The following is a 27,975-nucleotide window of genomic DNA, read 5'->3' as shown; positions in this document are numbered from 1 at the left end:
TAAGAATGAGGTTGTGGGATTTGCACCAACCTGTGAGCAGCTCCACCTCCATCCTGTACGCCGATTCATCATTGTCACTGATGAGACCCACCACTGTTGTGTCATCAGCGAACTTGTTGATGAAGTTGTTATCGAGTCTGGCAGTACAGTCGTGTGTCAGCAGACTAAACAACAGGGGGCTTAGGACACAGCCTTGGGGTGAGCAGTGCTCACGGCTATGGTTTTTGATGTCCTACTGCCCACCCTGACTGTCTGCTGCCGTTGCGACAGAAAGTTCAGGACCCAGTTGCATGTGCCAGTATCAACCCCCAATAGCTCCAACTTCTCCACCAGCTGCTGCGGAATGATTGTATTGAAAGCAGAGCTGAAGTCTATGAAGAGGATCCTGGCATAGGTATTTTTCCGATCGAGATGTGACAATACCAGGTTCAGTGTTGTTGAGACTGCGTCCTCTGTGGATCGGTTGGCTCTGTAGGCGAACTGCAGTGGGTCTAGGTCGGCAGGTAGACTATTTTTGATGTGCTGCATAACTAGTCGCTCAAAACACTTCATTACAATGGGTGTTAGGGCCACTGGTCGAAAGTCATTATGGCAGGCTGGGTTTGGTTTCTTCGGGACAGGGACGATGGTGGCACTCTTAAGACAGTTGGGCACTACTGCACTACCATTATATACGTAAATACACACATTGATACATACTGATAAAGTGCAAATAACAGATAATGGGCTATTAATGTTCAGCAGGGTGGATCCTGATATGCCAATTGTTGGCTAGGGAAGGTGTGATCAAGAGGGGCTCATTGTGGCAAACTGGAACTGGTTAGACGACTTGGGTGGAGGAAGGAGGGTATTGTTAGTAGAAGTCCCTTAAAATGAGAGAATTCAACGTTCCTAGTGTTGTGGATTATCATAGAGGATGATTTGTCGTCTATCTTCACTGATTGCGTCCTGTTGGTCAGGAAGTCGAGGATCCAGTTGCTGACATGAGTGCTGACTCCACATTCCATGAGTTTGGAGATGAGCTTGGATGGGATAATGGTATTGAAAGCAGAGCTATAGTTGATGAATAGGAGTCTGACATTGGAGGCTCTCTTATCCAAGTGTTCCAGGGATGAGTATAGGGCCAGGGAGATGGCATCAGCCGTGGACCTATTGTGGCGGGAGGTGAACTGCAGTGGGTCAATGTTGCTTGGTGGATTGGATTTTATGAATTCCATAACCATCTCAAAGCACTTCATGATGGTGGACATCAAGCCAAGGCCACTGAACCGTAGTCATTAAGGCTTGAGATCTTGCTTTTCTTCAGCACTGATGGTCTTCTTGAAGCAGGTTGGTTCCCCAATCATCAGTTCTTGAACAAAGGAGAGAGAGATAGATACATAGAAACATAGAAAATAGGTGCAGGAGTAGGCCATTCGGCCCTTCGAGCCTGCACCGCCATTCAATATGATCATGGCTGATCATCCAACTCAGTATCCCGTACCTGCCTTCTCTCCATACCCCCTGATCCCTTTAGCCACAAGGGCCACATCTAACTCCCTCTTAAATATAGCCAATGAACTGGCCTCAACTACCTTCTGTGGCAGAGAGTTCCAGAGATTCACCACTCTCTGTGTGAAAAATGTTTTTCTTAAAGGACCTTCCCCTCTATCCTTAAGCTGTGACCCCTTGTTCTGGACTTCCCCAACATCGGGAACAATCTTCATGCATCTAGCCTGTCCAACCCCTTAAGAATTTTGTAAGTTTCTATAAGATCCCCCCTCAATCTCCCAAATTCTAGCGAGTACAAGCCGAGTCTATCCAGTCTTTCTTCATATGAAAGTCCTGACATCCCAGGAATCAGTCTGGTGAACCTTCTCTGTACCCCCTCTATGGCAATAATGTCCTTCCTCAGATTTGGAGACCAAAACTGTACGCAATACTCCAGGTGTGGTCTCACCAATACCCTGTACAACTGCAGTAGAACCTCCCTGCTTTAAAGGTACCCATGAACACTCCGGCTAGCTGGTCTACACAGTTCTTAAGGACATGGCCAGGGATTCCGTCTGGTCCAGTCACTTTCCCTGGGTTAACCCTCAGGAAGGCCGATCTAACCTCTGCCACAGTGACCCTGAGAAGAGACACACTTGAATCTGAGGGGACAGATGTCATGGCCCTGTTGGTCTTCAGCTCAAAGCAAGCATAGAATGCAGTTAGTTCATAAGGTGCTTAAGGTAATGAGCACTATCACCAGCGATGCTGCCTGACTTCACTTTGCAGCCAGTTACAGTATTCAAACCGTACTGCATTCTGCAGATGTCGGAATGATTACATTGGGACTTAGGTTTGTTCCGGCATTGTCTCTTGGCATTCTGGGTGACTTTACGGGGATCACAGCGGGCCCTCTTGTACCGCTCGGGATAATTTGACTTGTATGCTGTATCCATGGTGTCCGGTTCGGGGAACACTCGGATTGTCTTCGACGGCACATACTCCCTCATTCAGTCTCTTGCTGATGAAGTCAGTCACGGGAGTGGCATACTCATTCAGGTGAGAATACGTGAATATGGGGCAGTCCGCTGACTCAAAGCAGTCGCGTAATATGTCATCTGTGTCCGTTGACCAACATTTCACAACTCTCTGTACCGGATCCTCCTGCTTTAGTTTGATGTTTGAAGGCAGGGAGTAGAAGCACAGTTGGGTGATCAGATTTCCCTAAATGTGGCCAAGGAATGGAGCGGTAGGCGTTCTTCATGGATGTGTAAACGGATTAATATGAAGTGGGGTTTGTTTACACAACTCAATAGAGAGCAGTGAGCTATACCATGTAATTTTAAATGATTCAATGTTTATGTAGCATTTAGAAGAGGTTTCAAAGCTGGCTTTTCTTTATATTGACTGTTGCAGTGTTAAATACACACCCTCTTATTATGACTCACTTCACACCAACCATCGATGCTGCACCAACTGATTAAATTAGTGTCATTTCATCCACATTGGTACATCATTTCCAGATCTTCTGATGACGGCTGAACTTGTATCATTTTATTCTGCTTCTACTCAGAATGTTGCTTTCCATTGAAGCTGTGAATTGTACTCTTCACGCTGCCTCAGCAAGGCCACCAGCATAATCAAGGACCAGTCTCATCCCGATGGCTCCCTCTTCTCCCCTCATCAGGCATGAGATACAGAAATGGGAAAATGCGCACCTCCAGATTCAGGGACAATTTCTTCCCAGCTGTTTTCAGGCAACGGAACCATCCTACCACCTACTGGTGAGTGGTCCTGAGCTTCTATCTACCTCATTGTAAACCCTCGGACTTTCTTTAATCTAACTATACCTTGCACGAAAAGTCATTCCCTTTATCCTATATCTGTACACTGTGACCAACGTGACTGTATTCATGTGTAGTCCTTTTCCTGACTGAATAGCTCGCAACAAAAAAGCTTTTCACTGTACCTCAATACACCTGACAATAATAATTAACTAAACTAAATTAAAGTAAATTAAATTAAACTAAACTGAAAGCTCTTTGCTGAAAGAGTGAGTTACAGACTGGCAGTGAGAAGCCACATGACTTATAAATTTGTTGGAAGCTGGCAAGCTAAGGACTCGTAGCTTGATGTATGCATGGATATCAATAGCTTGGGTCAGAGCTAATGTGGTGTGAACATCAGGTATTCCAGGTTGGGTTGGTCAAATGTGTAGACTCCATCCAAATCCAGCTGAGACTGAGTCTTGGGCAGGTACATGGACAGGAAAGGTTTAGAGGGACATGGGCCAAACGGGCAGGTGGGGCATGTTGGTCAGCTTGGATGAGTTGGGCTGAAGGGCCTGTTTCCATGAAATGAAACAAAATGAGACATAAGATCCTTTGTTAATTGTACTTCTAAACCCCAAGCCAAAATGACACAATGTACTCCAGAGAGTGTGAAATGCCACCAGGTTATGCTGAGGTATGTATGTTGGCAGGAAGAGGTTCCATCAGTCCGTCTTGGTTTACTCATTCCACGGGAAGTCCAAGGTCACTGTGACTCCAAATTCCCCCACCACCTCCTCTTTGCGTGTTGGTCCCAGTGAAAGATCCACTACCATCCTATACAATTGCTCTTCATATGCTCTACCTATTATACATGAGTTTGGGGCTTGGTTGTATTTATGTGCAGCATTATCTGATTTTGATTGAATAGCATGCCAAATGAAGCTTTTCTCTGCATAGAACACAAAGTGGTGGAGTAACTGGGCCTAACTGGAGTGTGTGGCACAGTGGTGCAGCTGGTAGAACCTCACAGTTGCCTCACAGCGCCAGCGACCCAGGTTTGATCATGACCCTGGGTGATGTCTGCGTGGTTTGTACGTTCTCCCTGTGATCGTGTGGGTTTTCTCCGGATGCTCCGTTTCCTTCCACATCCCAAAGACGTGCGGGTTTGTGGGTTAACTGGCCCTCTGTAAATTGCCCCCTAGTGTATAGAGGGTGGATGAGAAAGTGGGATAACATGGAGACAGTGTGAACGGGTGATCAATGTTCGGCGCCGACTCTGTAATCAAAGGTCTGTTTATAGGTGGAGAGAGTTTTTGACAGGCAGATGTTTGGAGCAAAGCGCAGGGATTAAAGTTGTGACAAAGACTGACTTTTCACTGTACCTCGGTACACGTGACAATAATAAACCTCATCCTAAACCACGGAATCGCTCCAACACGATGTTGAAGATCCCTCCCAATGTTGCGCTCACTGGTCAGTCGGCGAAGTCAGCCAGACACCGCACTTGCAAAGGCTTCGTTCATATGGAGAGGATGTCTCCTCCAGTGGGAGAATCTAGGACCAGAGGGCACAGCCTCAGAACAAAAGTACAAACTTTTAGAAAGGAGAGGAGTAATTTCTTGAATCTATAGGGGCAGCAAGGTGGCACAGCGGCAGAGTTGCTGCCTTACCATGCCAGAGACGCGGGTTCGATCCTGATTACAGGTGCTGTCTGTACGGAGCTTGTACGTTTCCATGTGATCACGCAGGGTTTTTCCAATGTGCTGGAAGCAACCTTTTTAGAAGAGCTTTTAAGATGGTGTTTAGGGTTTTAGATTAGATTAGATTTAGATTAGATAGCCTTTATTGTCATTCAGACCGAAGTCTGAACGAAATTGTAGCAGTCATACATATAATACGATAAAAACAACAATAAACACATATTAACATCCACCACAGTGAGACCACCCAGCATCTCCTCACTGTGATGGAGGCAAAAGTCTTAGGTCTGCAGTCTCTTCCCTCCTCTTCTCCCTCTGCGCTGAGGCGATACCCCCCCCGGGCGATGTTATAACAGTCCCGCGGCTCAAACACCACGGCCCGGGGTGGTCGAAGCTGCCGCCCGCCAGTCCTGCAGACGCAGCCGCTGGCCCGCGGCTGAACCCCGGACTCAGGCCACCGCCGCCAGAACACCGTCCCAGCCACCCTCACGTGAGTACTGTACCGTCTTCAGCCTTGGACTGGGCCGCCCCGACATGGGCGCCGAACCTCCCTCGGGCTGCAAGCGCTGCACCTCCCCGAGCTTGGCCGCTCCGACGGGAGCCTCGTTCCACCCTCGGGCTGGCCGCCCTCACGGGAGCGTCACAACCTCTAACGGGAGCACTGTTCCAGCCCTGAGCTGGACCACCCTCACGGGAGCGAGCTCAGAGCGAGTCTAGACGATCTCTGCCTCCGGAGCCTCGAGGTCGTCAGCTCCATTAGGCCTCAGCGCAGACGGTGGCAGAGATGGGGAATACGACAAAAAGGTCGCATTCCCCCGCAGGGAGAGACTGCAAACCCCGTTTCAACCCCCCCCCCCAAAAACACAAACTAAAAACCAAAAACTAGACTAACCAAAACAAAATAAACAACATAAAAAACACAAACAAACGGGACTGCCGGTGAGCCGCTGCAGCCAGAGCCGCGCCGCCACTCCGGTCCACACAACAATGCTTTAAAGTTTTTAAAAAAAGACACACAAATGAGTTGCTAGGTCATGTTTCTTTAATTCTCACACCATGCTTTGGCTGATCATTGAACATAAAATAGTACAGCAACGGACCAGACCCTTCGGCCCACAACGTCTGTGCTGAACATGAAACCAAGATCATCTGTTATCTGCCTGTATTAGGGTTAATCCATATCCCTCCATTCCCTGCATATCCAGGTGCCGATCCAAAATTCTCTTGAATGCCACTATCTTATCTACCTCAACAATCAACCCAAACAGCGTTTTACCAGGCACCCACCACCCTTTGTGTAAATACTTGCCATGCACTTCTCTTTTAAACGTTGCCCCTCTCACCGTAAAGCTATGCTCTAGAGTTTTTGATCCTTGCTGAACATGACTTGGGCTGTTTCAGCTTTTTCCATTTGTTGCTGCTCCACCTCCACCGGGTGGCCCAGTGGCGCAGTGGTAGAGTTGTTGCCTTACAGCGCCTGAGACCCGGTTTCGATCCGGTTCGGTCTGTATGGAGTTTTTAATGTTCTCCCCATGACATGCGTGGGTTTTCTCCGGGTGCTCTGGTCTCCCCATCACACTCCAAAGACGTACAGGTTTGTAGGTTCATTGGCTTTGGTAAAATTGTAAATTGTCCCTAGTGTGTGTAGGACAGTGTTAGTGTACGGGGTGATCACTGGTCGGCGCGGCTCGATGGGCTGAAGGGCCGGTCTATGTGCTGTATCTGTAAAATCGCCCCTAGTGTTAGGGAGTGAGAAAGTGTTTCTAACGTAGAACTAGTGTGAATGGGTGATCAATGGTAAATCACTGGCCCTCGTATGCAGCGTGAGGGGAGGAATCCAGGCTGTTGATGGGAAAGTGGGCGGAATACAGTGGGATGAATGGTGGATTTGTAAAGGGCACAAATAATGGGCCAATGGACTTGCTTTCCTGTTGTAAGACTTCATGAAATAAAAGGGGAAATGGGATTGAAGAGGAGCTAGCATTGACTTGATGGGTCAAATGGCCTCCTAATTTGAATAGGCTTGAGGGATTATATGAGTATTGAAACTATGCGGAAAAAATCTAACATAATTGTACTTCATTGCCCTTGAAGCAAGCGCTGGAAGTTGAGAGGAAATAAGTCTCCCTGTGTACAACTCTTACTCTTAATTTGATAGATTGGTAGGATAATTGGCCACACTAAATTAGAGTGGCAAGGTGGCGCTGTGGTAGTGTTGCTGTTTTACTGCACCAGGGTCCCGGGTTTGACCCTGACGATGGGTCCTCTCTGTACAGAGTTTGTACGCTCCTGTGACTCACTTGGGTTTTCTCTGGGTGCTCCACTTTCCTCCCACACTCCAAAGATGTCCAGGTTTGTAGATTAATTGGCTTTGGTAAAATTGAAAATGATCCCTAGTATGTAGGATGGTGTCAGTGTACGGGGATCACTAGTCGGCGTGGACTCTGTGGGCCAAAGGGCCTGTTTCCACGTTGTATCTCTAAACTAAATTACCCAAACTGATTGACATCGGAGAGAATAATACAGGTCGAAATCTGAACTATTCAATTTTGGACTAGAAACAAAGAACTCCAGGAGCTGGTTAATACACAAAAGGACACAAAAGGTCTGAAGGAGGTGCTGTTATATCGGGCAACTGAACTGTCCTACCAACAACTAGAGAGCAGTCCTGAGCTACTATCTACGTCATTGGAGACCCTCTGACTGTCTTTGATCGGACTGTACTAGACTTTGTCTTGCACTAAATGTTATTCACGTTATTCTATTTATCATGCATCTGGTACACTGTGGCCGGCTTGATTGTAATCATGTATTGTCTTCCCGCTGACGCAAGAAAGAGCTTTTCACTGTACCTCGGTACACGTGCCAATACAAACTAAACTAAGGAGGGTGCTGAATCGAAACGTCACCTATTCATGTTTTCCAGAGATGCTGTCTGAGTCGCTGAGATACTCCAGCACTTTGTTTAATTTAGTTTAGTTTAGAGATACAGCGCGGAAACGGCCCCGTCGGCCCCCCGAGTCTGCGCCAACCAGCGATCCCCGCACACTAACACTAGCCTATACCCAATAGGGACAATTTTTACATTCACCAAGGCAATTAACCTACGTAACTGTACGTCATTGGATTTTGGGAAGAAAGTGAAGATGTGAGAGAAAACCCAGGCAGGTCAGACAGCACCTGTAGTCAGGAATGAGCCTGGGTCTCCGGCGCTGCATTCGTTGTAAGGCAGCAACTCTACCGCTGCGCCACCGTGACCGCCCTTTTCTGAGGGAATAAAGTTAGGTTGGTGTAGGATTAGAGTAAATGGACGTTCAGGGGTTGGTGCGGACTAAGAGGGCTGATGCGTTTTATTCAAGCGATTCGATGAAGATCCAGCTGCCAATGCCACCAAGAACGTTAAACCGTTTTCCACCTTTTAAATGAATAGGTTGCATGGACCACATAGACCACGGTGGCTGCAAATGCAAATACCTGCAGGGTAAAGACAGATTTCATTGGTCACTAGACTTTACACTTTCGAGATACAGTGTGGAAACAGGCCCTGCGGCCCACTGAGTTCATGCTGACCCGTGATCACTGGCACACTAGTTATATCCTGCACAGTAGGGACAATTTGCAGAAGCCAATTAACCTACAAACCCTGCACGTCTTTGGAGTGTGGGAGGAAACTGAAGCACCTGGGGGAAACCACGCGGTCACACGGAGAACGTACACACTCCGTACAGACTGCACCCATAGTCAGGATCAAACACAGGTCTCTGGCGGTGTAAGGAGGCAACTACTGTGGTGCCACCCATTGTCAATGACAATTCAAGCGTCTGTATAATGAACAAATAAACTGTGTTCAATTCAATGCCAGAGGCTTAGTACGTAAGGCAGGATGAGCTCAGGGCGTGGATTGGCTTGGAGGGAACTGGATTTTATAGGTATAATAACATTAAAATGACTGCAAGAATGGGTGTGACTGGCAATTTGATGCAGCAGCATATAGATGCTGTGGATGTGATAGAGAACCAGGTGCGGAGCTGGCTGAGTTGCCTTTTTAGTATAATTTATAGATACAGCATCGATCTATCTGGGGGTGGAGTCAACAACGTGGACATGTATCCGTGCAGCTAACGGGAAAGAGAGTGGAGGAAAGGTCACGTTTAAACTAACAGGGCAGGGGTGTAAGACCCAATGCAAGGAGACAGAGGGCCATAAAAGGAGGACAGAAGCAAAAGGTAGGAGGGAGAAAAGAAAAACTAACCTGAAAGCTTTGTGCCTTAATGCGAGGAACATTCAAAATAAGGTGGATGAATTGAATGCGCGGTTAGTAGTTAAGGGATATGATATAGTTGGAATTATGGAGACATGGCTCCAGGGTGACCAAGGCTGGGAGCAAAACATGCAGGGGTATTCAATATTCAGGAAGGATAGACAGAAAGGAAGAGGAGGTGGGGTGGCATTGCTGGTTAAAGAGGAGATTAATGCAATTTCAAGGAGATACATTAGCTTGGATGCTGTAGAATCGGTATGGGTAGAACTGCGAAATAGCCAAGGGCAGAAAAGGCTTGTTGAGGTGGAATACAGATCACCAAACAGCAGTAGGGAGGTTGGGGATAGCATCAAGCAGGAAATTAGGGATGATGTAACAAAGGTACAACGGTTATCATGGGTGACTTTAATTTAAATTTGGGCCAACCAAATTGGTAGCAGCTCTGAGGAGAAGGATTTCCTGGAATATATACGGGATGGGTTTTTAAACCAATATGTAGAGGAACTGACTAGAGGGCAGGCCATCCTAGACTGAGTATTGTGTAATGAGGAAGGATTAGTTAGCGATCTTGTTGTGTGGGCAACAGTGACCATAATATGATGGAATTCTGCATTAGGATGGAGAGCGACACGGTTAATTCACAAACTAGGGTCCTGAACTTGAATAAAGTAGACTTTGAAGTTATGAGACGGGAATTGGCTAGGATAGACGGGTGAATTATATTTCAAGGGTTGACAGTGGAGATGCGATGGTGAAGATGGATGAACTCCAGAAATTGTTCATCCCAGTCTGGCAAAAAAATAAAACTGGGAAGGCGGCTCAACCATGGCTGACGAGGGAAGTCAAGGATAGTGTTAAATCCAAGGAAGAGGCATATAAATTGGCCAGAGGAAGCAGCAAACCAGAGGACTGGGAGAAATGTGGAAAAGAGGAGAATTAAGAGGGGGGAAAAAAGAGCATGAAGGAAAGCTTGCGGGAAATATTAAAACTGATTGTAAATGTTTCTATAGGTATGTAAAAAGGAAAAGATTAGTGAAGACAAATGTAGATCCCTTACCGTCAGAGACAGGTGAATTTATAACGGGAAATAAGGAAATGGCAGAACAGTTAAATGAGTATTTTGGTTCTGTCTTCACTAAGGAAGCCACAAACAATCTCCCGGAAATACTAGGGGACCGAGGATCTAGTGTGAGGGAGGAACTGAAGGGAATCCACATTAGTCAGAAAATGGTGTTAGGTAAATTGTTGGAACTGAAGGCAGATAAATCCCCAGGGCCAGATGGTCTGCATCCCAGAGTATAGAAATCGTGGATGCATTGGTGATCATTTTCCAATGTTCTCTCGACTCTGGATCTGTTCCTGTGGACTGGAGGGTAGCTAATGTAACCCCACTTTTTCAGAAAGGAGGGAGAGAGAAAACGGGGAATTATGGACCAATTAGCCATACATCGGTAGTGGGGAAGATGCTGGAGTCGATTATTAATGATGTTATAGCAGCGCATTTGGAAAGCTTCGGTCAAAGTCAGCATGGATTTATGAAGGGGAAATCATGTTTGACTAATCTTTTGGAATTTTTTGAGGATGTAACAAATAGAATGGATAAGGGAGAGTCAGTGGATGTGGTGTATCTGGACTTTGACAAGGTCCCACACAAGAGATTAGTGCGCAAAATTAGAGCACATGGTATTGGGGGTGGGGTATTGACATGGATAGAGAACTAGTTGGCAGACAGGAAGCAAAGAGTAGGAATTAACAGGTCATTTTCACAATGGCAGGCAGTGATATATATATATATATATATATATATACAATATATATCAACGATTTAGACGATGGAATTAAATGTAACATCTCTAAGTTTGCACATGATACAAAGCTGGGTGGCAGTGTGAGCTATGTTTTGAGGCTGCAGGGTCTTGGACAGGTTGGGTGAGTGGGCAGATGCATGGCAGATGCAGTATAATGTGGATAAATGTGAGGTTATCCACTTTGGTAGCAAGAACAGGAAGGCAGATTATTATCTGAATGGTGTCAGATTAGGAAAAGGGGAGGTGCAACGAGACCTGTGTGTGCTTGTACATCAGTCACTGAAAGTAAACATGCAGGTACAGCAGGCAATGAAGAAAGCTAATAGCATGTTGGCCTTCATTGTGAGAGGATTTGAGTTTAGGAGCAAGGAGGTCCTACTGCAGTTGTACAGGGCCCTGGTGAGACCGCACCTGGAGTATTGTGTGCAGTTTTGGTCCCCTAATTTGAGGAATGACATTATTACTATTGAGGGAGTGCAGCGCAGGTTCACCAGGTTAATTCACGGGCTGGCGGGACTGACATATGACTAAAGAATGGGTTGACTGGGCTTGTATTCAATAGACAATAGACAATAGACAATAGGTGCAGGAGTAGGCCATTCGGCCCTTCAAGACAGCACCGCCATTCAATGTGATCATGGCTGATCATCCCCAATCAGCACCCCGTTCCTGCCTTCTCCCCATATCTCCTGACTCCGCTATCTTTAAGAGCCCTATCTAGCTCTCTCTTGAAAGCATCCAGAGAACTGGCCTCCACCGCCCGAGACAGAGAATTCCACACTCACAACTCTCTGTGAGAAAAAGTGTTTCCTCATCTCCGTTCTAAATGGCTTACCCCTTATTCTTAAACTGTGGCCCCTGGTTCTGGACTTCCCCCAACATTGGGAACATGTTGTTTCTGCCTCTAGCTTGTCCAAACCCTTAACAATCTTATATGTTTCAATAAGATTCCCTCTCATCCTTCGCAACTCCAGAGTGTACAAGCCCAGCTGCTCCATTCTCTCAGCATATGACAGTGCCGCCATCCCAGGAATTAACCTTGTGAACCTACTTTGCACTCCCTCGATAGCAAGAATGTCCTTCCGCAAATTAGGGGACCAAAACTGCACGCAATACTCCACAATACGCTAGTCAGAGTAGAAATAGGAGGATATTATAGCAGATGAATACGTGGCTTGAAAAATGGTGCAAGGGAGAGGGATTCAAATTTCTAGGTCATTGGAACCAGTTCTGGGGGAGGTGGGACCAGTACAAACAGGACAGTCTGCACCTGGGCTGGAATGGAACCAATGTCCTTGGGGGAGTGTTTGCTAGTGCTGTCGGGGAGGATTTAAACTAATGTGGCAGGGGGATGGGAGCATGAGCAGAGAGACAGAGGGGTGTAAAATGAGGGTAGAAGCAATAGGTAGCAAGGTGAAAAGTAAAAGTGGCAGGCAGACAAATCCAGGGCAAAAATCAAAAAGGGCCACTTTTCAACATAATTGTATAAGGGGTAAGAGTGTTGTAAAAACAAGCCTGAAGGCTTTGTGTCTCAATGCAAGGAGCATTTGTAATAAGGTAGATGAGTTGAATGTGCAGATAGCTATTAATGAATATGATATACTTGGGATCACGGAGACATGGCTCCAGGGTGACCAAGGCTGGGAGCTGAACATCCAGGGATATTCAATATTCAGGAGGGATAGACAGAAAGGAAAAGGAGGTGGGGTAGCGTTGCTGGTTAGAGAGGAGATTAACGCAATAGAAAGGAAGGACATTAGCTTGGAGGATGTGGAATCGATATGGGTAGAGCTGCGAAACACTAAGGGGCAGAAAACTCTAGTGGGAGTTGTGTACAGGCCACCTAACAGTAGTAGTGGAGTTGGGAATGGCATCAAACAGGAAATTAGAAATGTGTGCAACAAAGGTAAAACAGTTATAATGGGTGACTTCAATCTACATATAGATTGGGTGAATCAAATTGGCAAGGGTGCTGAGGAAGAGGATTTATTGGAATGTATGCGGGATAGTTTTCTAAACCACCATGTAGAGGAACCAACGAGAGAGCAGGCTATTCTAGACCGGGTATTGAGTAATGAGGAAGGGTTAGTTAGCAGTCTTGTTGTGCGTGGCCCTTTGGGCAAGAGTGACCATAATATGGTTGAGTTCTTCATTAGGATGGAGAGTGACATCATTAATTCAGAAACAAGGGTTCTGAACTTAAAGAAAGGTAACTTTGGGGGTATGAGACGTGAATTGGCCAAGATAGACTGACAATTGATTCTTAAAGGGTTGACGCTGGATATGCAATGGAAGGCATTTAAAGACTGCATGGATGAACTACAACAATTGTTCATCCCAGTTTGGCAAAAGAATAAATCAGGGAAGGTAGTGCATCCAGGACAAGGGGTCACAGCTTAAGGATAAAGGGGAAATCCTTTAAAACCGAGATGAGAAGAACTTTTTTCACACAGAGAGTGGTGAATCTCTGGAACTCTCTGCCGCAGAGGGTAGTCGAGGCCAGTTCATTGGCTATATTTAAGAGGGAGTTAGATGTGGCCCTTGTGGCTAGGGGGATCAGAGGGTATGGAGAGAAGGCAGGTACGGGATACTGAGTTGGATGATCAGCCATGATCATATTGAATGGTGGTGCAGGCTCGAAGGGCCGAATGGCCTACTCTTGCACCTAATTTCTATGTTTCTATGTTTCTATGTTTCTATCCGTGGATAACAAGGGAAATCAGGGATAGTATCAAAACAAAAGATGAAGCGTACAAATTAGCCAGAAAAAGCAGCCTACCAGAGGACTGGGAGAAATTCAGAGTCCAGCAGAGGAGGACAAAGGGCTTAATTAGGAAAGGGAAAATAAATTATGAAAGAAAACTGGCAGGGAACATAAAAACTGACTGCAAAAGTTTTTATAGATATGTGAAGAGAAAAAGATTAGTTAAAACAAATGTAGGTCCCTTGGAGTCAGAAACAGGTGAATTGATCATGGGGAACAAGGACATGGCAGACCAATTGAATAACTACTTTGGTTCTGCCTTCACTAAGGAAGACATAAATAATCTGCCGGAAATAGCAAGGGACCTATTTATGAGATGGAGGAACTGAGTGAAATCCAGGTTAGTCGGCAAGTGGTGTTAGGTAAATTGAATGGATTAAAGGCCGATAAATCCCCAGGGCCAGATAGGTTGCATCCCAAAGTACTTAAGGAAATAGCCCCAGAAATAGTGGAAGCATTAGTGATAATTTTTCAAAACTCCTTAGATTCTGGAGCAGTTCCTGAGGATTGGAAGGTAGCTAATGTAACCCCACTTTTTAAAAAGGGAGGGAGAGAGAAAACAGGGAATTACAAACCAGTTAGTCTAACATCAGTAGTGTGGAAAATGCTAGAGTCAGTTATTAAAGATGGGATAGCAGCACATTTGGAAAGTGGTGAAATCATTGGACAAAGTCAGCATGGATTTATGAAAGGTAAATCATTTCTGACGAATCTTATAGAATTTTTCGAGGATGTAACTAGTAGAGTGGATAAGGGAGAACCAGTGGATGTGTTATATCTGGACTTTCAGAAAGCTTTCGACAAGGTCCCACATAAGAGATTAGTATACAAACTTAAAGCACACGGTATTGGGGGTTCAGTATTGATGTGGATAGAGAACTGGTTGGCAGACAGGAAGCAAAGAGTAGGAGTAAACGGGTCCTTTTCGCAATGGCAGGCAGTGACTAGTGGGGTACCGCAAGGCTCAGTGCTGGGACCCCAGCTATTTACAATATATATTAATGATTTGGACGAGGGAATTGAATGCAACATCTCCAAGTTTGCGGATGACACGAAGCTGGGGGGCAGTGTTAGCTGTGAGTAGGATGCTAGGAGGCTGCAAGGTGACTTGGATAGGCTGGGTTAGTGGGCAAATGCATGGCAGATGCAGTATAATGTGGATAAATGTGAGGTTATCCACTTTGGTGACAAGAACAGGAAAGTAGACTATTAAATGAATGGTGGCCGATTAGAAAAAGGGGAGATGCAACGAGACCTGGGTGTCATGGTACACCAGTAATTGAAAGTAGGCATGCAGGTGCAGCAGGCAGTGAAGAAAGCGAATGGTATGTTAGCATTCATAGCAAAAGGATTTGAGTATAGGAGCAGGGAGGTTCTACTGCAGTTGTACAGGGCCTTGGTGAGACCACACCTGGACCACACCTGTACAGTTTTGTCTCCTAATCTGTGGAAAGACATTCTTGCCATAGAGGGAGTACAGAGAAGGTTCACCAGACTGATTCCTGGGATGGCAGCACTTTCATATGAAGAAAGACTGGATAGACTCGGCTTGTACTCGCTAGAATTTAGAAGACTGAGGGGGATCTTATTGAAACTTACAAAATTCTGAAGGGGTTGGACAGGCTAGATGCAGGGAGATTGTTCCCGATGTTGGGGAAGTCCAGAACAAGGGGTCACAGTTTAAGGATAAGGGGAAAGTATTTTAGGACCGAGATGAGAAAAACATTTTTCACACAGAGAGTGGTGAATCTGTGGAATTCTCTGCCACAGAAGGTAGTTGAGGCCAGTTCATTGGCTATATTTAAGAGGGAGCTAGATGTGGCCCTTGTGGATAAAGGGATCAGGGGGTATGGAGAGAAGGCAGGGTTGGGATACTGAGTTGGATGATCAGCCATGATCATATCGAATGGTGGTGCAGGCTCGAAGGGCCGAATGGCCTACTCCTGCACCTAGTTTCTATGTTTCTATGTGTGGTCTCACTAGGGCTCTGTACAACTGCAGAAGGACCTCTTTGCTCCTATAGCCGACTCCTCTTGTTATAAAGGCCAACATGCCATTCGCTTTCTTACAATTGAACGGGTCGACTGGGCTTGTATTTAGAAGGGTGAGAGCGGATCTTATAGAAACATAAAATTCTCAGAGGATTGGACAGGGTAGATGCAAGAAAAATGTTCCCGGTGTTGGGGAGTCCAGAACCAGGGGTCACAGTTTAAGAATAAAGGGTAGGCCATTTAGGACTGAGATGAGGAAAAACGTTTTCACCCTGAGAGTTGCGAATCTGTGGAATTCTCTGCCACATTCCACAGAAGGTAATGGAGGCCAATTCACTGGATGTTTTCAAAAAAAGTGTTAGATTTAGCTCTTAAGCTAAGGGAATCAAGGGATATGGGGAAAAAGCCAGAACGGGGTACTGATTTTGGATGATCACCCATGATCATATTGAATGATGGCGCTGGCCCGAAGGGCTGAATGGCCTACTCCTGCACCTATTTTCTATGTTTCTATGAAACAGGCCATTTGGCCCACCTAGTTCTATGTTGGAAATACTTTCTCAGTCAAACACACTTGGGACGATTCTACAGAGGCTGATTAACCCACCAACCTGCACGTCTTTGGGATGTGGCAGGAAACTGGAACACCCGAAGAAAACCCACGCAGTCACAGGGAGAAGATGCAAACTCCACATAGACAGCACCCGAGGTCAGGATCGAATCCAGGTCTCTGGCACTGTGAGGCAGCGGCTCTAGCAGCTGTGCCAGTGTGCCGCGTCCCTTTTGATCAGGGAGAACAAAACAATAGTGCTCAATGGCCAACTATAGGAAGATTGTCATTGGAGTTGGAAACGGCAGAAGAGATTCACCAGAATGTTGCCTGGGCTTGTGTTGTAGGGAGAGGTTGGCTAGGCTGGGACTTTTATCTTTGGAGCTTAGAAGGAAGAATTGTAACCTTACAGAGGTATATAACATCATGAGGAGCAAAGATAAAGTAAATGCCTTTGTTTACAGGTTCACGTTGTAGGGGTAGAATTAGGCCATTCGGCCCATCGAGCCATCTCCGCCATTCAATCATGGCTGATCTGTGCCCCCAATCCCATTTTCCTGACCTCCCCATAACCCATGACCGCCTAATCACAAATTTGTCTATCTTAGCCTTAAAAATATCCACTGACAGCCTCCACTGCCCTCTGTGGCAATGTGTTCAACAGATTAGCTGCCCTCTGACAAAAGAAGTTCCTCCTCACCTCCTTTCTAAAAGAGTGCCCTTTAATTCTGAGGCTATGATTCTCCCACATCCTTTCCACATCCACTCTATCTATGCCTTTAATTGTTCTGTAATTTTCAATGAGGTGCCCCCTCATCCTTCTAAACTCCAGCAGCGACAGATAGCACAATGGGCTAAGAGTTCGGCTGGTGACCGGAAGGTAGCCGGTTCAAATCCCGCTTGGAGTGCATACTGTCGTTGTGTCCTTGGGCAAGACACTTCACCCACCTTTGCCTGTAATGGAATGTAATTACGGCGGCAGGCGCGAGGCAAGCCCCCTCCTCCTTCTAAACTCCTTTAGAGATGCTAAAAATGCATTTCGTGCTGTCAACATGACAATGACAATAATCATCATATGCAGCGAGTAGAGGCCCACTGTCAAATGCTCCTGGCTAACCCACTCATTCCTGGAATCATTCTTGTAAACCTCCCCTGGACCCTCCCTAGAGCCAGCACATCCTTCCTGAGACATGACAGTATTTTAGTTAATACAGTGCTTACTTACCGAGGCAGCAATGTCAATTCTGTAGATATTGCTAACGAAACTCTGTAGGCGTACAGTGGTGTTCGCCTGTAGAACTGCAGCACTGAAATATAAAATAGCTGAAATCCCATGGTAGGCGGCATCCTGTGGAAAGAAATTATGAAAGGTTTTGAATCTTTCAAAAAAACTCCTAATATAAATCTTCCAATAAAAAAAGAAAAGTGTTGAGGTAACTCAGCGGGCCAGCTGGCATTACTGGAGAACATGGACCTGTGATATTTTGGGTCAGGACCCTTCTTCAGATTCAGGTCTGAAGATTGGGGTCCCGACCTTGAACATCGCTCATCCAAGCACTCTCAACACGCTGCCTGACCTGCTGAATTACTCCAGCACTTTGTGTCTTTTTTTGGTGAACCAGCATCTGCAGTTCTTTGCATCTCAGTTTTACTGCTCCATTGCAAAATCACCTCAAGGTAAGTCCTACCTTGCAGAAGGTAGATGCACAGAGTCTCTTGCCCAGAGGAGGTGAATCAAGGACCAGAGGTTTAAAGTGAAGGGGAAATGTTTTAATCGGAATCTGGGGTGTATCATTTTCACAGAAGGTGGTGGTGGGTGCATGGAACAAGCTGCCAAAGGAGGTAGTTGAGGCTGGGACTATCCCAACATTTAAGAAACAGACAGGTACATGGAAAGTACACACAAATGCTGGAGAAACTCAGCGGGTGCAGCAGCATCTATGGAGCGAAGGAAATAGGCAACGTTTCGGGCCGAAACCCTTCTCCAGACTGATCACATGGAAAGGACAGGTTTGGATGGATATGGACCAAATGCGAGCAGGTGGGACTAGTGTGGCTGGGGCATGTTGGCCGGTGTGGGTAAGTTGGCCGAAGGTTTCCACACTGTATCATTCTGTGACTCTCTATAAGATCTCCTTCTCTGTGAATGGTCCCGACCCAAAACATCATCTATCCATGTTCTCCAGAGATGCTGTCTGCCCCGCTGAGTTACTCCAGCACTTTGTGTCTTTTTTGTTTGTAAACCAGCATCTGCAGTTCCCATGTTTCTCCATAAATCTCCCAATACCTGGGAAAGGATTAGGCTCACTAGAGATCATCACTGAGGCAGCACCCCACACCCACTGGTTCCCACGGATACCTACCTGATGTTAGAAGGTTGGTTCAATCAGAGATACTTTAGAGATACAGTGTGGAAGCAGGCCCTTCTGCCAACCACATCCTGACTAGGGGTGCTGTTCCATACAGAGTTTATACGTTCTCCCTGTGACCGTGTGAGTTTTCTCTGGGTGCTCCCAAAGACATGCGGTTTTGTAGGTTAATTGGCTTCTGTAAATTGTGAGTTGTCCCTTGTGTGCAGGATAGCGCTAGTGTACGGGGTGATCACTTCTTCTTTCGTGTGGCATGCGCAGCCTAAAGTTGTAGGACAACTTGTTCTATTTGATCTTCCGTTTGTGCACGTCGAGTTGATTGCATTAGTCGAAACAGGGCGGACCACGTGAAGGTTGCAATCTTCCACCCCAGGGGTGGTCAATGGTCTGCGAGGACTCGGTGGGCAGAAGGGCCTGTTTCCACGCTGTATCTCTAAAGTCTAAAGATTTCTGACTGTTAAGGGAATGAATGGAAATGTGTATAGTGCTGGAAAGTGGATCAGAGGTGGGAGATTAGCTATGATTCTGATGCATGATGGAATAATCTCAAAGTGACCCATTTCTTGTGCGGTGAGGGTAAAGCCCAGGGAACAACTTTTTCATTCAAGGGGTAGGGCAGTGGGTATGTAGAACGAGCTGCCAGAGGAAGTAGCAGAGGTGGGTGCAATTGCATTGTTTCAAAGACTTAACTGATGGATAGGAAAGGCTGGGGGGGGGGGGGGGGGGGGGGGGGGGGCCAAACTCGGTTGGCATGGAGATGTTGGGCTTTTTATCTGTGCTGTGGAACAGTGCAGCACAGGAACGGGGACTTTGATCCATAACGTTTGTGCCGAACATGATACCTTCTCTTGATCCCTCCTTCATTCACCCTTCCTATTCCTCTCAAGATCTTACACACCACTATAAGATCGCCCCTCAGCTTCCTGTACTCCAAGGAATAACATCCTAGCCCTTAGTTCATAAATACATGCGTTGTAGGGGCAGAATTAGGCCATTCGGCCCATCGAGTCTTCTCCACCATTCAATTATGGCTGATCTATCTTTCCCTCTCAACCCCATTCTCCAGCCTTCTCCCCATAACCCCTGACATCCGTACTAATCAACTAATGTGAAAGGTGCTGGAAATCAATTGGAAGTTGGTGTTGGGGAGAGTTACTGCGTAAGTGCCACTCCTCACTAATTATTTTCATGGAGTTACTCATGGTTGTTCATCATGGGTAATCCATGGGTTTATGTGCTCACTGACAATGTGTCCCATTGTCTCCACACTATAAATCAAAAGTCTGTCAAACTCCGCCTTAAAAATATCCATTGACTTGGCCTCCACAGCCTTCTGTGGCAATGAAATTGTTTCAGAATTCCACCAAACCCTTTTTTGAACACTCCAACATCTCGACCATGTTGTACCATTCAGCAAAGCTACTATTTCGTACCTCTCTTTGTCCCACTAATTAGTATTTCAGCATCCTCGTCATCTACCCTAGTCACCCTGCTAGTTTCATTGTTTGTATCCCTTCGTTACCATCTCCTCCACAACCAACAATGGACCATTGTGGGCATCGGTGCCGGCTCTTTTATACCTTATCATACCTCTAGTTTCCCTCTCGCCTGACTCTCAGTCTGAAGAAGGGTCTCGACCCGAAACATCACATATTCCTTCTCTCCAGAGATGCTGCCTGTCCCGCTGAGTTACTCCAGCACTTTGTGTCTATCTTCGTGAGTAATTGTCATATGTACCCATAACGTAATACTGAATTTTTAACTTGCAGCAGCTTTACATGCTTGAAGAACACCATACACATAGAGAATGAATCAAAATTCAAGAAATTAATAACCTCAATTCTAGTGCAAAAAGTGCAAGTCCTATTGTTAACAAAGATAGTCCATAGTTTGTATCTGAGGTGAGCATTGTTTAGTGTTCAAGAGCCTGATGGTTGTTGGGAAGAAACTGTTCTTGACCCTGATGGTCATAGTTTTCAGAGTCCTTTACCTTCTTCCCGTTGGTAAGTTTCCAATATTCCATGACTGCCATAAGTTTCCTTTCGTTTTCCTTATCCAAGTCTCGATGTCCCTTGATATGCGGGATTCCCTGGACTTGTTGCCTTGCCTTGTCCCTCGTAAGAATATGTGGCCCTGATCACTCGCTATGTTATATTTGAACGCCTCCCTCTTGTCATCTATAGACCTATCTGCTAGTGGATGCTCTCGATCCACTTTTGTCAAAGATGTAGGCTTTAGACTTGAGAGAGAGCATAGAAAGAGGCCCTTCGGCCCATCGAGCCCGCGCCGACCAACGATCACCCCATTTATAAGCACTATCCCACACACCAGGGACAATTTACAATTTTTACCAAAGCCAATTAACGTACAAACCAGCATGATTTTGGAGTGTGGGAGGAAACTGAAGCAGCTGTGGAAAACCCATGTGGTCACAGGGATAACATGCAAACTCCGTACAGACAGCACCCGTAGTCAGGATCGAACCTGGGTCTCAGGCGCTGTAAGGCAGCAAGTCTACCGCTGCGCCACCGTGCCACACAAGTTAATGATGAATTTGTCTTTCAAACAATTCAATTTACAGTCCATCCTTGTCCTTCTCCATAACGACCGTAAAACTTGTAGAGTGAAAATCCCTGTCACTAACACTCAAGACCACTTGCCTCGTTGCTATCCCGTGTTGGTTTGGTACAGACCTTTCTCCATTAGAAACATCAGCGATTTCCAAAACCATGTGGTGTGCAACTTAGAAAGGGATGGATGTTGGTCTTCCCTAGACGGCAGGAAGAGTGACCTTACACAAAATCACGACGGGCATGGATGAGAGGAAAAGTCACAATCTTTTCCCTAGCATAGGGGAATCAAAAACTAGTGAGCATGGGTTTAAGGTTAGAGGGGTTTAAAAATGGGACCTGAGGGGCAATTTTTTTCACACAGGGGGTGTGATGCATTATAGATAACATGGTGTGTAATTTAGAGAGGGACTTATTTGGTTCCGATGTTCCCTCCAACTTCTTGTGAAAGGCCTGGATAGGGTGGATGTGGAGAGGATATTTCCACTAGTGGGAGAGTCCAGGACCAGAGGCCACAGCCTTAGAATAAAATATTGTTCCTTTAGGAAAGAGATGAGGAGGAATTTCTTTAGTCAGAGGGCGGTGAATTTGTGGAATTATTTGCCACAGAGGGCTGTGGCGGCCAAGTCAATGGATATTTTTAAGACTTAGATTGGCAGATTCTTGCTTAGTACAGGTGTAGGGGTTATGGAGAGAAGGCAGGAAAATGGGGTTGAGAGGGAAAGATAGATTAGCCATGATTGAATGGTTGTAGACTCGATGGGCCGAATGGATTATTCTGCTCCTATAACTTATGAACACAAACTTCCTGGACATTCCTGGACATTGTCTCAGATCAGCCCCAGTGATTCTAAGGCCAGGCTTCACACTTGCTTTCACACTTTCTGATCTACTTGTGCAATTCTGATCAGCCGTGCAATAAAGTCCCGAGGTGCTTAAAACAAGAACAAAATGATCGCTGGCCCTCACCAATAAACACCAAGCCGTCGAGTTCCGGGGCCATCCAATGAAGTAGCAAATCATCAGTAGTAGTGTCAACGCGAACACGAGGATAGAGACAAACATCACCCAGCCCTGGCTGTCTTTATCTAGGACATCCGTGGAAGCCACGAGAATCCACACCAGCCCACCAAAGACCTGTAGGAAGGGAAAGAAATTCCATTGACATCAGCAGTTACTATAACATGGACTTTTTTTTCAAGATTCAAGGGGTGGCGCAGAGTTTATAAGGAACTCAGAGAGCGGTAGAGTTGCTGCCTCACAGCGCCAGTGACCCAGGTTCGATCCTGACCTCAGGTGATGTCTGCGTGGACTTTGTACGTTCTCCCTGTGGCCGTGTGGGTTTTCCCCGGGTGCTCCCACGCTCAAAAGATTTGAGAGGTTTGTAGGCTAATTGGCTTTGGTAAAATTGTATATTGTCCCCGGTATGTTCCTTGGACTTTATTCCTTGGGGCGCAGGATGCTAAGGGATGGTCTTATAGAGGTGTATAAAACCATGAAAGGGATAAGTTGGATAAATGCACAGTCTTTTATCCAGAGTAGGGGAATCAAGAACCATAGGACATAGGTTTAAGGTGATGGGGAAAGATTTAATAGGAACCTGAGGGGCAACTTATTCATGCAGAGGGTAATGGATGTATGGAACGAGCTGCCAGGGGAATTAGTTGAGGCAGCATTTAAAAGACATTTGGACAGGTACATGGATAGAAAAGGTTTAGAAGGACAAGAGCCAAACGTAGGCAGGTGGGATTAGCGTTGGTGGGACATTTTAGTCGGCATGAATAAGTTGGGTCAAAGGGTCTTTTTCCATCCTGTATAACTCTATGATCCTCCATTTCCATGTGCCTATCCAAAAACCTCCCAAACGCCACTGTGGTATCTGTTTCCACCACCAACCTTGGCATAGTGTTCCAGGCACTCACCACTCTAAGAAAACAAAACTTGCCTGGACATGTCCTTTGAGCCTCCCGCCTCTGATCTTAAATCTGTGCCATCTAATCAAAAATGCAACTCCCCCTTCTCTCCTACCTCCATTTCGATCCCTCCTGTGGCATTTGTATGACTGTGGGTTCTATGACTCTACGACTCTTAAGAGCTCTACGATGGCCTTACGCTACTTCCACCAAGGAGTTCCACTGTGCCGCGAGCCATAACATTGCCACAAGTGGGAAGTTGTGATAAATATTCAGAGATTAGAATTCATCGGTGCGAGATGCATAGAAGCATTAGACCACATGAGATGGAGCAGGCCAATCCGCCCTTCAACCTGATTCCACCATTCCACATTTGTAACAAGTCTGGCAGCGTAATCAAGGCTGAGTCGCAGCCTGGTCACTCCCTCTTCTCCCCTCCGCCATTGGGCAAAAGGTACAGCAGCATGAAAACACACATCTCCAGATTCAGGGACAGTTTCTTCCCAGCTGTTATCAGGCAACTGAACCGTTCTATCACCAACTTGAGAGCAGTCCTGAACTACCTCATTGGAGACCCTCAGACTATCTTTGATCGGACTTTGCTGGCATTATCTTGCACTAAACGTTATTCCCTTTACGATGTATCTGTACACTGTGAATGACACTATTGTAATCATGTATAGTCTTTCCACTGACTGGTTAGCATGCAACAAAAATGTTTAACTGCACCTCGGTGCACGTCACAATAAATTAAACTAAACTAATGAAATACGAGCAGGATTCGAGATTTTGGATCAATGATGGCGAAAGAACACTCAAACTATATCATTTTAATAGTTTTTTTTTCATTTTGCTCATGTTTCCTTATGATTTGATGGTGGTAGATCATCCATTTCAATACCCTGTCCTTGCCTTCTCCCAGAGTCCTTCCTTACTTCAGCATTAAGAAATAAATGTGTCTATATTGCCACAGAATTTTCCAGAAGGGCTTGGCTACTTTTTTGCTGACTTGCATGATTGCATAGTATTGAGCAATACGATTTAGAATTTTATTTTTTACCAAAAGCAATATCGCAAATGTTACAATGCTGATTAAACCTGTCATTTGACCTGTTACACTACATTCTGCACTCGGTATCTTCCCCTTTGTCCTACCGATTGTACTTGAGTTTGATTTAATTGTATTCACGTATAGTATTATCTGAAAATAGACAATGTGCTGGAGTAACTCAATGGGTCAGGCAGCATCTCTGGAGAAAAAGACTGAAGGACGATCCCGTTCCAAAACACCATCTATCCTTTCTCTCCGGAGATGTTGCCTGACCCAATAAGTTACTCCAGATCATTGTGAATATCTTTGGTATTAACCACCATCTGCAATTCTTTGTTTCTACGTATAGTATTATCTGGTCTGTTAGGATAGCGTGCAAAACAAAGCTTTTCACTGCACCTCGATTATACATAGAAGTAAAAGCAATTCATAAAAAACTTAACGTTTCCACAATATCTATGTAAGACAGACCAAGATCTGTCACTATTTCTTGATTAGTGAAGCTGTTTACACTTACGAGCTCGGGTAACATAAGAAGATCTGGGAAGCTGGTTAGTAATCTTGACCCCGAAGGAAGAATTGAATCTGATGTGGTTTCAACATTGCTCGTCTCTGGGGAAGCCATGGTATTTTATCCCCCAAAGGACTCTGGAATAAAGCCTTGTGTCTTTGCTATCGTCCACAGCAGTCGGCAATCATAGCACTGAGGAATGATCGTAAACCTCGATTTGCCTCTCCCAATCTTTTTACCTGAAAAACTGGTTTTGGTCACTTGTGTGTGACACTCCCCAAAAATGCCATCCTTGGCATTCATTCAGGGATTGTTCTTGCGGTGACTAATTGTAAAAGCACTGCAGATCACTTGGAATTAAACAGCAAAACCTCGGCTGCAATTGTTGGATGATAAGACCCATCCGCCGATGCACAATTTGGAAGTGGGAGAGAACACACTGCATAGTGGAAGCGGACCGCTACCACCGCCGTTTTGTTCCTTTAAGTTTATTGCAACGTGAAGCCCCAGATTGAGTTTTGTTCACAGCCTGCTCCCGCCCAGAAATCTACACCACCCTGGGCACGTTTATCAGCCAAGGACCGGTTTGAGAAAAACAAGCAAGTGATTGATGCTCACCATTCAAGGATTAGATTTCGCCACATTCGTAGCATTGCATTTTCCACTTGCAATCTGGAGCTTCACAGCAGAAATCATCTGTTTAGAAATGAAAAGACTCTGTTTTATCTAGCCACCTTTAGCAATTAGATGACATTTCAGACTGAAACTTCTTCAGACTCAGTCTCCGTTACTCCAGCACTTTGTGTATTTTTTTGGAAACCAGCATCTGCAGTTTCTTAGTTTTATTATGGTCATGTACCGTGAAGTACAGTGAAACACATTTTTGTTGTGTGCTAACAGGACAGCAAAAAGACTTTATAGGATTACTATGAAGAAATCCACACTGTACAGATACAGGATAAAGGGGATGATGTTTAGTGCTGGATAAAGTCCGGTAAAGTCTGATTAAAGATATGTAGAAAGGAACTGCACATGCTGGTTTACACCAAAGATAGACACAACTGCTGGAGTAACTCAGTGGGTCAAGCAGCATCTCTGGAGAAAAGGAATAGGTGACATTTCGGGTCGAGACCCTTCTTCAGACTTAGTCAGGAGAGACGGAAACTAGCGGTGTGAAAATGTGCAGGACAAATCAGAGCAAGCACCGATGGGCAGGGATTCCACAATGGTCTATTGTTGGCTGTGGAGGAGGTGAGAACAAAGGAATACAAACAGCGAAACTAGTAGTAAGACTAGGGATGGGGAGGAACAGAGTGAGAGGGAATGCAAGCGTTACTAGAAATTAGAGAAATCAATATTCCTACTGCATGGTTGTAAGCTACGCAAGCGAACCATGGTGCCGTTCCTCCAATTTGCGTGCGGCCTCAGTCTGGCAGTGGAGGAGGCTCAGGACAGAAAGATCACTATGGGAAGGGAAAGTTAAAATGTTTGGCATCCAGGGACACTGGCTGTCCTTCCCAGTGAGGCAGAGGTTCACTGGCAGCTCCTTCAACCTCATCCACTGTATCCGCTGTTCTAGGTGGGGACTCCTGTATATCAGCGAGACCAAGCGCTGACTCGGCGATCGTTACACTGTACACCTCCGCTCAGTCCGCCCAGACACACGTGATCTCCCGGTTGCCAAACATTTCAATTCCCCTTCCCATTCCACACTGTCCTTTCTGTCTTGAGCAACTCCATTCAACGATACTTTATTGTCACAAGGAGATGGGTGCAATGAAATCCTTGGCATGACCGCCGGGTCCAAGCTTCCAAGGCGAGGGGGGAAGGAAGGAAGGGGGAAAAACTTCAAAAAGAGTGCCTAGACAAGTAACTCACTCCTGTGTATACACAAATGTCTAGTCAATGATATGGTTTCAGCTTTGATTAGATCCAGTTTGTAATTTGAAATGATAATTTGTTTGAATCTTGTATTGAAGTGAACACTATAATGTGGTGAGAATGTGATGTGGGACCTTTTCTGAAATTAAGAATATTTGTATCGTATTTGCATTCACTCACAAAATCCTACCAAATCACCAGGACAAGGGGTCACAGCTTAAGGATAAGGGGGAAATCCTTTAAAACCGAGATGAGAAGAACTTTTTTTCACACAGAGAGTGGTGAATCTCTGGAACTCTCTGCCACAGAGGGTAGTTGAGGCCAGTTCATTGGCTATATTTAAGAGGGAGTTAGATGTGGCCCTTGTGGCTAAGGGGATCAGGGGGTATGGAGAGAAGGCAGGTACGGGATACTGAGTTGGATGATCAGCCATGATCATATTGAATGGCGGTGCAGGCTCGAAGGGCCGAATGGCCTACTCCTGCACCTAATTTCTATGTTTCTATGTTTCTATACCGGCCAAGCGTAATATCAAATTGTCCTTGAGACAGAAGTAGCACCGTTAATGGAAGTGGCAAACCATTTTCTTAAAACCAGGGCAGAGTATTTGTGATAAAGATATTTTAATACACCAAAGCCCTGGTGATTGTAACCGGAGACTTCAATCAAGTCAAGCTCAGGGGGGTTGCACCAAAGCACTACCAGCATCTCTCTTGAACAAATGAATGAATGATTGAATGAATGAATGAATGAATGAATGATTGAATGCATGAACAATACTTTATTTTCACATGTGATGAGTCACTGTGAGATTTTTTTGTTTTGCATACCCATGGTGCCCCCCCCCCCCCCCCCCCCCCCCCCCCCCCCCCCCCCCCCCCCCCCCCCCCCCCCCCCCCACGCCGGTCCCCTCTTTGTCCGGAACCCACTTGGCCCGTCCCACCTCCAGCACCCGTCCAACCTTGACCACCAGTCTCGTCCTCGACTGCCAGCAGCCTCCCTCGACAGCCGGCTTCCCCAATGTGCCTCAGCGGTGCCTGATGGGGGCTTTCTTAAGGTCATAAGTGATAGGAGTAGAATTAGGCCATTTGACCCAACTATGCCATTCAATCATGGCTGATCTATCTCTCTCCTAACCCCATTCTCCTGCCTTCTCCCCATAACATTTGACACCATACTAATCAAAAATCTATCTATCTCTGCCTTAAAAATATCCATTGACTTGGCCTCCACAGCCTTTTGTGGCAAAGAAGTCCACAGATTCACCACCCTCTAACTAAAGAGATTTCTCCTCATCCCTTTACTAAAAAAAGTCCCTTAATTCTGAGTTAATTCTGTGACCTCCAGTCCTAGACTCTCCCACT

The 27,975-nt window shown here is 45.8% G+C and overlaps 1 protein-coding gene across 2 annotated transcripts; it reads right to left on the bottom strand.

Annotated features, from left to right (window-relative positions):
• Positions 1–1,330: 1,330 nt before the first annotated feature.
• Positions 1,331–25,238, bottom strand: LOC129697537 (myelin and lymphocyte protein-like). Of its 2 annotated transcripts, none has more exons than XM_055636194.1 (4): positions 24,737–25,238; positions 22,225–22,392; positions 17,542–17,664; positions 1,331–1,351 (listed from the first exon to the last, which is right to left on the bottom strand). In XM_055636194.1, the coding sequence occupies exons 1-4, from the start codon at positions 24,842–24,844 to the stop codon at positions 1,346–1,348; spliced, it is 405 nt and encodes a 134-aa protein (XP_055492169.1). In that variant the 5' UTR covers positions 24,845–25,238; the 3' UTR covers positions 1,331–1,345. The 2 variants fall into 2 exon arrangements, with proteins under 2 accessions (XP_055492169.1, XP_055492168.1); XM_055636193.1 differs by lacking the exon at positions 1,331–1,351 and adding an exon at positions 7,480–8,416 and having other exon boundaries at positions 24,737–25,231.
• Between the last annotated feature and the right edge of the window lie 2,737 nt (positions 25,239–27,975).

Source organism: Leucoraja erinacea, chromosome 5 (assembly GCF_028641065.1).
Source record: "Leucoraja erinacea ecotype New England chromosome 5, Leri_hhj_1, whole genome shotgun sequence".
NCBI lineage: Eukaryota > Metazoa > Chordata > Chondrichthyes > Rajiformes > Rajidae > Leucoraja > Leucoraja erinaceus.
The sequence above is the reverse complement of the archived record's forward strand: the minus strand, read 5'-3'. Positions and strand labels throughout refer to the sequence as shown.